At 41.0% G+C, this 11,737-nt stretch overlaps 1 protein-coding gene across 1 annotated transcript; it reads left to right on the forward strand.

Annotated features, from left to right (window-relative positions):
* The first annotated feature begins 3,680 nt into the window (after positions 1-3,680).
* On the forward strand, positions 3,681-7,595 carry LOC125375870. Its single transcript, XM_048386784.1, has 4 exons — positions 3,681-3,835; positions 5,354-5,494; positions 6,023-6,221; positions 6,983-7,595. Exons 1-4 carry the CDS (start codon positions 3,790-3,792, stop codon positions 7,404-7,406), a joined length of 810 nt encoding a protein of 269 aa, XP_048242741.1. The 5' UTR covers positions 3,681-3,789; the 3' UTR covers positions 7,407-7,595.
* Positions 7,596-11,737: the final 4,142 nt, after the last annotated feature.

Consider the following 11,737-nt stretch of genomic DNA (forward strand, 5'->3'; position numbering starts at 1 on the left):
GAGGAAAAACATTTTCCCAGGTTTTATGGGATGGTGGTGTTTTTTCGCAAAGAGCCTGGTGCTGCAAGTTTCCATTCAAAGCGTCATTTAATCCGACGATCATGGGTTCTAATCCCAGATTTGCCCTTATAATGATCATTGGTTTGTCAGCAAACGACACCAGTGTCATAGCTGTAGGAAAAACATTGACGATATCATAGGGCACATTGTGGGAAAAGCAGCGCTTGGAATGTACGCTTGGTGCTTTTCTTTTAGACATTCCTCCCAAATTAAGCGGACGCGCCGTGATTTAACTGAAATACTGTTCCGATTTAGAGGTTGTCACGCGAGCCTTGGCGAGCTAAATACATAGTGTTTATCTCTAATACCATTGGCAAACACACAAGCGTGGTAACCTCTTTATCATATGATGTCATTCTTCGCTTCTGTCATCGAAAACTATCTTCCAATCTTTCACAAACATTACCTTAACATTCCAAGTTTTCCTAGAATGTGCGCATTAATATATATTACGTCAGAAGGTAAGCGACATGTTCGTCGGACAGTGAAAACAGTCAATATTGAAACCATCCGAAACCTGTTTCTTATACAGTAACGTTACTACATCTAGGCAAACCGACAATTGCCTACACAAATTTGTTTCTACTTACCTTTCGCGGCAATACATCGGACTGCTAGCTAGAGTCACTTCCCTTTATCAAAGGGAAGTTACTCTACCCTAGTCTATGACACGTCACGTTTGTTTGGAGTCTTCCTGTCCTGTCATAACGATGCACTTATTCAAAAAACCTTGTCACGGCGTAAGCATAAACTGCATGTAGCATTTGTAGATTTTAAAAGGGCTTTTGATTCTGTTAATCGCTTTAAGCTATGGACATGTCTTCGAAAAGCTGGTTTACGTGGGAAAATGTTTACTATTCTTAAATCAATGTATTCTAATGTGAGATCATGTGTTCGTTGGGGGGATAGTTTAACAGATTTCTTTGATTGTCCTTTGGGCCTAAGACAAGGCTGTATTTTGAGTCCGATCTTATTTTCATTTTTCATTCATGAATTATATTACGAAATAGCTGCCAGTGGTAAACATGGTATCCAAATTTTTCCAGATTTGATAGAAATATGAATGTTACTTTTCGCAGATTATGTCATTCTAGTGTCAGATACTGTTGTTGGTCTTCAAAGGCAATTAAATATTTTAAGTACATACACGAAAAAATGGAAATTATCAGTAAATTTGGAAAAAAACTAAAATTGTGATCTTCAGAAAAGGTGGTCCAATAGCGTCGAAAGAGAGATGGTCATTCGATGGTCAGTTAGTCAATATAGAAGATCACCACTCATATTTAGGAATCTGGTTCTCACACACAATGAATAGGAAAAAAATGTGCCCTTGACTTGTCCTTGCGTGCAAAGAAAGCTTAAATAAGTGTAATGTCTATTGCGCATAAAGTGGGATCGATTTCACCTAATATCTTCTTTAAGCTTTTTGATACCCAGACACAACCAAGTTTATTGTATGGTTCTGAAGTATGGGGATTTCAACGTTATGACTGTTTAGAGAAGGTTCACTTATTTTAGCATGTAAAAGGTCGTGTCGGATCTTCTACACCAAATTGCATGGTTTATGGTGAATGTGGTAGATACACATTATATATTAACTCTCAGATCAGATGTTTAAAATACTGGTTTAAAATTCTTCATATGCATGGACTACGTCTCCCCAAATTAGCTAAAAACATGCTTCTACATTTAGATAACACGGGAAGGAATACTTGGACATCGCACATAAGAAATCTTTTATTTTCGCACGGTTTGGGTTTTATATGGCTATGTCAGTCAGTTGGAAATGTAAATATGTTTCTTAATGAATTTTGGAATCGGTCTATAAATATGTTCTACCAAGAATGGCACTCCACTTTAGAGGATAGTGCACGTTATGAATATTACAAAACTTTCAAGATCTTCACTTCAACCAGAAATATATTTATCAGTACTCACTACGGAAAACTTAAGAAAACAGTTAATTAAATATCGACTTGGTTTGCTAGACCTATTTGTAAACGAAAGAAGAAAACTGTCCATTGAAAAAATGAAAAGAATTTGTCCATTGTGTAATCTAGAGATAGAAAATGAAATTCATTTTGTGTTTGTCTGTCCATTTTACAATGATCTCCGAAAGAAATATATAAAAGAATATTTAATAGCAATGTCACCGATAAACGCGTCTGTAGTTATGCTGACGACAAAGAACGAATCAAATATAATAGTTTTTTCTCTTTATATTAAGCATGCAAATGAATGAATCAAACAACGTGTATATCACAATGTGTAACATATATGATTGTATCTACATGCGTAACTCTTTCTTGTATATGGGCCGGAGGCCTTTTGTACAATAAACTTCTTTTAACTTTGACTTGACCTTCAGTTTCCTCCAGAATGATTTATTTGATGGTTGGTTTGTTGTTTAACGCCGCACTCAGCAATATTCCAGCTATATGACGGCGGTCTGTAAATAATCGAGTCTGGATCAGACAATCCAGTGATTAATATCATGAGCATCGATCCACGCAATTGGGATTAATGACACGCATCAACCAAGTCAGCGAGTCTGACCACCCGATCCCGTTAGTCGCCTTTTACGACAGGCACAGTCGCCTTTTATGGCAAGCATGGATTACTGAAGACCTATTCTACACCGGATCTTCACGGGTAGAATGATTTATTGTTGTTAATGTTAGGCACAAGACTGTTTACACATTTATCTTCGTAAATATTTTTTCAGACAAACACTTCCTAATATTCTTTCCAAACGTTTTTTATTCGCCGTTTATTTGAACGTGTCCAATGACTGAGATTTCCTGCGTTTTTGATTGATCCATTCATCGTCTTACACTTTTTCGTTATGCTCAATAATCTTACGTTGGCATGCAGATACACGTCTTGACCACAATGTCGAGCAGTTTACTGTATAATTTCGACTATTTTATTTACCGAATGATCAATATCCAGTAAACAACGTTCTAGAGATTCCTCCATTGTAAAATCCGCTAGAAGAATCGACTTACAGGTTTAAGCAGTTACGCATATCAGAGATTACAGGTTTAAGCAGTTACGCATATCAGAGATTACAGGTTTAAGCAGTTACGCATATCAGAGATTACAGGTTTAAGCAGTTACACATATCAGTGATTACAGGTTTAAGCAGTTACATATATCAGAGATTACAGGTTTAAGCAGTTACTTATATCAGTGATTACAGGTTTAAGCAGTTACATATATCAGAGATTACAGGTTTAAGCAGTTAAATATATCAGTGATTACAGGTGCAAGTTATTACACGTGTCAGTCACTACAGGTGCTTGTAGTCACACGTATAAGTGACTACAGGTGTAAGCAGCTACACCTTAGCGACTTACATGTGTCATTGCTTACAATATTCCAATATCGATGTCCACAACACATATATAAATTATTTGCGCAAAGTTGCTTTCTGCCGAAATGTAAAACCAATATTTTCAATTTGCTACGTACTTTATTAACATTTACCCATGAAACTATACATTCACTGCTGTATCTAAAACCAACACTGTTCCGGAGGTTATGTAATATAGGTCTTTGAGACCTGATAACGGTTTATGTAGACTGTCATTCCATAGCATAAGTACAACATTACCATAGATAAAGGTCAACACTTGGCAACATTCACGGCCTTGTTCTTCACCAATTCCCGTCTGTGTCGTCTACCGTCGGTTTTACATTTTCTAACAGTATTTCGTGTCCACAATCATGCTTGTTGTTCTCGTAACAGCCTGTATCGCGTTGTCCTATGCAGGTAAGTTATGTTATTGAGCATAGTCGACTGAGGCGCTGGGGGATTAGCTGTGTAGTGTTTCTTCCACTTGAATGCCAAGATCCTAGGATCCTGAGTTCATATCCCGGATTCCTCTGACTTGTTTCTAGGTTTGTCGCCACCACGTCCGTGCTCGTCGATTTTACCAAGTTGTACACGCGTAATACGTAAATTATTCACTTTCTTTTAACTATGTGTTCTTTGACTGTGTCATTTGCTAAGATTGTCCTCGATGTGCCATGACGGTCTGTTCCAGAGAGCTTAACTTGTCCTTTGTGTCAGGTCTTTTCAAGACTAATTTCTCCACTGTGTCAGGTCTGGTGTAGACAGCCGAATTTGTCCATTGTGTCAGGTGTGGTCTAGACAGCCTAATTTGTCCATTGTGCCAGGTCTGGTCTAGAGAGCCGTATTTGTCCATTGTATCAGGTGTGGTCTAGAGAGCCTAATTTGTCCATTGTATCAGGTCTGGTCTAGAGAGCCTAATTTGTTCATTGTGCCAGGTCTGGTCTAGAGAGCCTAATTTGTCCATTGTATCAGGTGTGGTCAAGACAGAAGAACATGTCCATTGTGCCAGGTGTGGTCTAGAGAGCCTAATTTGTCCATTGTGCCAGGTCTGGTCCAGAGAGTCTAATTTGTCCATTGTGTCAGGTGTGGTCTAGACAGCCTAATTTGTCCATTGTGCCAGGTCTGGTCTAGAGAGCCGTATTTGTCCATTGTATCAGGTGTGGTCTAGAGAGCCTAATTTGTCCATTGTATCAGGTCTGGTCTAGAGAGACTAATTTGTTCATTGTGCCAGGTCTGGTCTAGAGAGCCTAATTTGTCCATTGTGTCGGGTCTGGTCTAGAGAGCCTAATTTGTCCATTGTGTCTGGTCTGGTCTAGAGAGCCTAATTTATCCATTGTGCCAGGTCTTGTCTAGAGAGCCTAATTTGTCCATTGTATCAGGTGTGGTCTAGAGGGCCTAATTTGTCCATTGTATCAGGTGTGGTCTAGAGAGCCTAATTTGTCCATTGTATCAGGTCTGGTCTAGAGAGCCTAATTTGTCCATTGTTTCAGGTGTGGTCTAGAGAGCCTAATTTGTCCATTGTATCAGGTGTGGTCTAGAGAGCCTTATTTGTCCATTGTGTCAGGTGTGGTCTAGACAGCCGAACTTCTCCATTGTGTCAGGTCTGGTCTAGATAGCCAAACTTGTACGTTGTGTTGCGTCTGGTCTGGAGAGCTTAATATTATTTGTCCATTGTGTCAGGTCTGTTCAAGAAAGCCGAACTTGTCCGTTGTGTTGCGTCTGGTCCAGACAGCAGAACTTGTCCATTGTTTAAGATCTGTGCAAGAAAGCCGAACTTGTCCCTTTTGTTGGGTCTGTTCTAGACAGACTAATTTCTCAATTGTGTCAGGTCTGGTTGATGTTTTGAATCTAATTGTACGATTCCAGATAATCCTGCTCCTATGTTTATGCATGTTCATAACACACACACACACACACTATATCGATATCAAACAGCTGCGGGACTCCCTGGACATCTCAACATGATATCCGGTCTCGCAGCGAGCAGACGCCATCCGGGCATTTTGTACGCCATCCAAGACAACGCAGGGGATGGGAACGTGTACATGCTGGATGCCACTGACGGCAGCGTCAAAGGTAAATATTCCACTGGTGTCCAGATAAGTATGATATATTAAGTATAGATTGATTTCATCAGTGTTCACCAATGTTCGCGGCCATCTTGGATTTTCTGCCACCAGGGGGCGCTGCTGACATGGATCCATATCAAGAAATATTCGGAATGGTTCAATGTAATAGTGCAAAGTTTGGCGCTTTTAACCTGAAATGCACAATTTTCGCCATATCCCCTCCACTATGTAAGATGTCCTAACCCTAAACCTAAACCCTAACCTAACTCTTAACCTAACCCTAACTGCCGGACAAAAGAAAGTAAACACTCATTTGTTTGATTGTGACTAAAAATGAAACAAACAAGAAATATTTATTCGATGGTCCTAGTTGTATCAAGGGCCTTACCTTTGTTGTCATTCGGCGACTGTTTTCAGCCTAGTAACGTTTTGATAACGTTTGTAATCAATTTTTCAAGTGTATACTTTCATCTGCCGGAATTGTGTGATAATAAAACAATTATTATACTGGCTAATCGAAAATGTTCTGTTACAGGAGTGTTGATAGTCCAGCATGGCGAAGAAGCTGACTGGGAAGACATTGCTGTAGGTCCCTGTCCCGACGGCGACAGCTGCATCTACATTGCCGACTCGGGGAACACCAAACATAAGTCCAGCAACGTGGTCTACAGAGTGAAAGAACCGGACTATACCTTCACCCAGGACATTCCGCTCACCGGCAAATACCACTACACGTAAGGCTTTAGTGAGTGAGTGAGTGAGTGAGTGAGTGAGTGAGTGAGTGAGTGAGTGAGTGCCGGCAAATACCACTACACGTAAGGCTTTTGTGAGTGAGTGAGTGAGTGAGTGAGTGAGTGAGCCGCTTTGAACAGTATTCCAGTTATTTCACGGGGTGTGAACTTAATGCTGGAGGAAAGCCCGAAGTGATGCAGGTCTCAAAACTTTTACCACTTTGGTGAGGTGAGGTGAGGTGAGGTGAGGTGAGGTGAGGTGAGGTGAGGTGAGGTGAAATTGGGTTTAACGTCGCGTCCAAGATTATTGCACTTATATAGCGACGTGCATGTACGTGTGTGTGTGGCTGCTTGTACTAGTCCGGACTGATGCCGATTTATAGTGCTAGCCCACTGAGATACCATGCCGCAGTTTAACATGAATACCCAACTCAGACACAGTATACTGACTCCGAGCCGACCAGTCCTTGTTTTAGCCCATTAATGCTGAGCGCCAGACAGGGTAACAACAAGTACCATATTTTAACGTCTTTTGGTATGACGCGGCCGGGGATCGAGCCCCGGACCTTCCGCTCTCCGGGCGGACGCTCTACCACTAAACCAGGATTCAGGCCACTTTTATAGTGCTAGCCCACCATTGACATACCATCCCACAGTTTAACAGGAATACCCAACTCACCCTATATACTTACTCCGAACACAACAGTCCAAGTATTGATTAAAAATAAGGGGTTCGTTACATTCTCTTCTTCTCGTTACTTCAGGTGGAATCATCCCATGTCCGAATCGCTTATGGTTGATGCTGCAGGAAACGTATTCATCCTTTCCGAGGCAACCGGAACCGGAAGTACTCTCGGACAACTTCCCTCGAGCGGATGGACCAGCGGAAGTCAGGCTGCAGTGAAGACTGTTCTGACCTTGCCCATCACCACCGCCAACAAAGGCCCTCTAGCGGCAGATATCTCCCCAGATGGGAAACAACTCTTGATAAAGACATTAGATCACGTCTATGTATGGTCTATGCCCGATATGAATGTGAAGAAAGCGCTGAGTCATCCGGGAAAGGCTATTCATGGGTACCACCCAGAGCATCGAGGTGAAGCTATTGCATGGTCGGCCGATGGACATGGCTTCTACACAGAAGGAGAAGGCTCCAACGAAAAGTTGCATTTTCACAGTTTTCCATAAGCCTTAAAAATCATTTCTCGGATTTTAAGCAACGTCCGATGACTATTGTTTCACATGAATTGATTCGAAGTCTAGACATTTTCCACCAAGTCTGATAAATATATCCTCTCGTTCAAACGAGCCTCATCTTTCAGAGGCAAGGGAGTTAACTGACTAATAAAGTCCAGTTTCCACACTTGCCGAACTAGACTGGCATTATGGAGTTACACTTTGACTTGACTAACGAGTCTATGCATAGTCCAATCAAAATCGCGCAACGAAATCGAAATCCGGTTAGTAAACTGTCGTGCAGATTTCGGTCGATTGCAGGATTTGCAAATCATGTGGACCATCAACTCGTTGTCAACAGATAGTTTCCAAGTCTTTTCATGTTTTTAATCAACATGCTCACGAGATTTGATGCACTTCGCGATGTGCATCATTATATTGACTCCGATCCGACAATCCTATTTTCACGCCGAGCGCCAGGTAAGGAAACACGTAACATCTTTCACATCTTTTGGTGTAACGCGACCGGGGATCGAACCATCAACCTTCCGTTCTCCGGGCAGATGCTCTACCCACTACGCCACAGAAACCTTGAAAGCATACACAATTTTATATTATTTCTAACAGATTTCAAAAAAGGAAAAAGAAAAAAAAGCTAAGGATGGCTTATTATGAAATCGAGTCTGTATACCCATTTTCCATAAACGACAGACACACAGGTAAGAAATGACCTATTTTAACACAGTCATAGCCAAATCTGGTAATATACTACTCAAATGAGGTGAGGTGAGATGAAATTGGGTTTAACGTCGCGTCCAAGATTATTGCACTTATATAGCGACGTGCATGCACGTGTGTCTGTGTGTGTGGCTGCGTGTACTAGTCCGGACTGATGCCGATTTATAGTGCTAGCCCACTGAGATACCATGCCGCAGTTTAACATGAATACCCCACTCAGACACAGTATACTGACTCCGAGCCGACCAGTCCTTGTTTTAGCCCCTAAATGCCGAGCGCCAGACAGGGTAACAACAAGTACCATCTTTTAACGTCTTTTGGTATGACGCGGCCGGCGATCGAACCCCGGACCTTCCATTCTCCGGGCGGACGCTCTACCACTAGACCACGGGGGCGGTCCTACTCAAATGAAATTAAAGATCACCCGATGTTTTCATATGACTTGTTAAGCTGTCATGACTGGTGGGTATTGCAACACAACCTTTCAATTGTGGTTGTTCTTCAGCCTGTTATGAGTGACTGAGTGAGTCGGGTTTAACGCCGCTTTTAACAGTATTCCAATTATATCGCGGCGTGTCAGGTTAATGTGGGAGGAAAGCCCGAAGTGATGCAGGTCTCAGGCGTTTACCACTTCGGTGAACCCCACGAGCACGGGTATGGTGCTTTCAAACCTTGAAACATGATCAGGGCGAACCGGGATTCAAACCCACAATCATAGGTTTCTGGCGTGCCCAAGGGATGCGACTCTGCACAGCGAATCGCGGACGACTGGGCCACCCGTGCCCCTAGGTTAATTAGAAGGGTTCCCAATTCTTTTAACTGCGTGTGAGTGAGGTACATAGTCTTGTATGCCCAATACTGAGTGAATGAATATGCTTTTACGCTGCTTTAAACATTATTCAGGCAATATCAAGGCGGGAGACTTCAGAAATGGTATTCACACATTGTACCCTTGTACCAGTGTAGGATATCTACAGTGTAGATATCGCTTGATCCCATCCAAGCGATATCTCCTGTGAGAGCCAGTTTTGGATGATAAAAAAACAGTTACGTACATCTCTATATGTTTGTAGAATATGTTGGTAATTTGGAGTTAATATTAAGTGATGTCTCAACTGATGAAATTCGACATCCTTTAAGCTTTGCTTAAATTAGGATAAAATATGTTCATCATATAATGGGTAGGTTTGTCCGCAGGATAAAGCCAACGGATAAAAATGATATCCGTTTGGGTCATATGCGGATAGAGATACAAATATCAAAGGTCAAGTAGGGACTACTTTCAGTGTTTACAAACAAACATGGGGTCGCTCTTGTCATTCGGCGATCGAGTCAGAATTAACCATCGGAAATCTGGATAAACAACTTTGATAATTGGTACCATTATCAAAAGAATAGTCTGATATACTAACAGTGTCTGACTGTGGCGTAGCGTAGGCATTTTACAAGTTTTGGCAACTTTGGAGATATAAATTGCGAAACACTTTTGCGAGGACACTAGCTTGGGGTCAGTAGCAGGATCACTTTCAATATATTTGCGGCTTGGAACCTTTTCACCAAAATTAAAATAGTTGGATTTGCTCGAAATATGTAAGAATTGTTACCTTGTTTCGTTTTGTTCGCTGTGTGTACATCTGACTGCACTTCGTAACGTTATGACAGGACAGGAAGACTCCAAACAAACGTGACGTGTCATAGACTAGGGTAGAGTAACTTCCCTTTGATGACTCCATAAATGTGTTTACCAGCACTGTATGTTGGTTGGTTTGTTGGTTTGTTGTTTTACGCCGCACTCAACCATATTCCAGTTGTATGACGGCGGTCTGTCAATAATCGAGTCTGGACCAGACAATCCAGTGATTGATATCATGTGCATCGATCCACGCAATTGAGATCGATGACATGCTTCAACCAAGTCAGCGAGTCTGACTACCCGATCCCGTTAGTCGCCTCTAACGACAAGCATAGTCGCCTATTACGGCAAGCATTGTCACACAGGGGGACACTATTTTTACGCTACGTTAACCTCCTGGACAGAGCCTTCAATAATGTCAGTTGATAATAGCATCACACCAAATTTAAGAACAAGCATTAATTATTCACATACATATTTAAAATTTACGTCAGAAATTTACTATATTTAAATGCTGGTGTGGTGTTAAAACATCCGGACCGTTGGACAGTGATAGTTTGTTACCGAAACTTCTGTAAAGTTCTTTGTTCTGAGGGAACTGTGTAGCAATTTCCAGTAGCTAGGTACGTTGGACACTAGGAGATATTACGTGTTTCCCTATGACTTACGCATTTTCATCACATCGGAACCAGCTTTAATGTGAGGATCGCTCATCATATCTGATTCCCTGGCTAACTGATCTCGGAAGATTGAACACTGTCGCCGCTGGATGACTATATATAATTATCACTGACATTTGCTATCACCACTGTAATTTTGCATTTAATTCTGACAACTGCAATTATTTATTGTCATTGAATATTGTACTACCGGTCTTTTGTGTACTGTCATTGTAATTGATGTGCAGTAATGTGTGTTGATTTACAAACCTAGTTAATTTTGTAATACAATTGTTAATTGTACACCATTTGGTGGTTCACACTATGTTCATTAACGTACAGATTTCTGGGTTAACGTTTTGTTTCAATTTGGGAATCGACACATTATAACATTGCTTTAGATATATATACGTCAATAGGTTCTTGATTGTGTATTCGTTAGTGGACGACATTATTACATTAAACTTGTTTCTAGTGGCCTAGGTATCATATATTAGTTATGTTTTACACATAAAAAAATATGTTCGACTTCTATATAGTTCTCTTTACAAATAACACAAAATCTGTCTTCTGTCTGTGTCATAGCGTTTCTAAATTAATAACATGTTACAACTGAGATATAGAATTCGGTATTGAAACTGAATTTATACAATGAGTAATTTTATGATTTTGTGCTGTCAGTCAACACCCCATGCCAATCCTGATTGTATGATTGTTTCAATCTTTGAAAATATTCTGACAAAAAACTTGATACGTTTGAAACCTGAACATAATAATAGCTGACTCACTTTAGAGGCCCAGTTTGTCAATTATGGAGTTTTAGTTTGGCTGGACTAACGAGTCTATGCATAGTCCAATTAAAATCGCGTAATGAATTGACATTCGGTTAATAACCAGATGGCGACTGTCGTGCTGTCAACTTGGCATCGATAGATATTTTGCAAATCTTTTCATGTTTTAAACGAAGGCGCTCAAGTCATTTGATGTACTTCGTGAGGTAAGACCCATTTTATTACATTAAAGGTCTTGATTATCGATCAGATCGTCTAGCCTGGGAGCCGCCATTTTGATTGAAGCAAATGCAAGTCATATGAGAGATGGAATCTGGTCAATACAAGGGACATCGAAGGGACATAACTCGTAATCGCCACTGGTGGCTCTACGATCGAGCCCAGAAATTCCAGCCTAGTTCGGCAAGGGTAGAAACTGGACTTTTACAGTCAGTAAATTAACTCTCTTGCCTCGGTAATATGTTGACTCTGCAGCGTTACATACAGTGCTGACCCCTGAAGATCCGGGGTAGAATAGGTCTT

This window comes from Haliotis rufescens, unplaced genomic scaffold, assembly GCF_023055435.1.
Source record: "Haliotis rufescens isolate VD_foot unplaced genomic scaffold, xgHalRufe1.0.p SCAF_60, whole genome shotgun sequence".
Taxonomy (NCBI): Eukaryota; Metazoa; Mollusca; class Gastropoda; order Lepetellida; family Haliotidae; genus Haliotis; species Haliotis rufescens.

What these genes read in the sequence shown, in the direction of transcription:
- LOC125375870 (XM_048386784.1), top strand. Translation starts at nt 3,790, where the DNA reads ATGCTTGTTGTTCTCGTAACAGCCTGTATCGCGTTGTCCTATGCAG. An exon ending in CACTGACGGCAGCGTCAAAG is followed by an intron (nt 5,495 to 6,022) that starts GTAAATATTCCA and finishes GTTCTGTTACAG; the next exon opens with GAGTGTTGATAGTCCAGCAT. An exon ending in ACCGGCAAATACCACTACAC is followed by an intron (nt 6,222 to 6,982) that starts GTAAGGCTTTAG and finishes TCGTTACTTCAG; the next exon opens with GTGGAATCATCCCATGTCCG.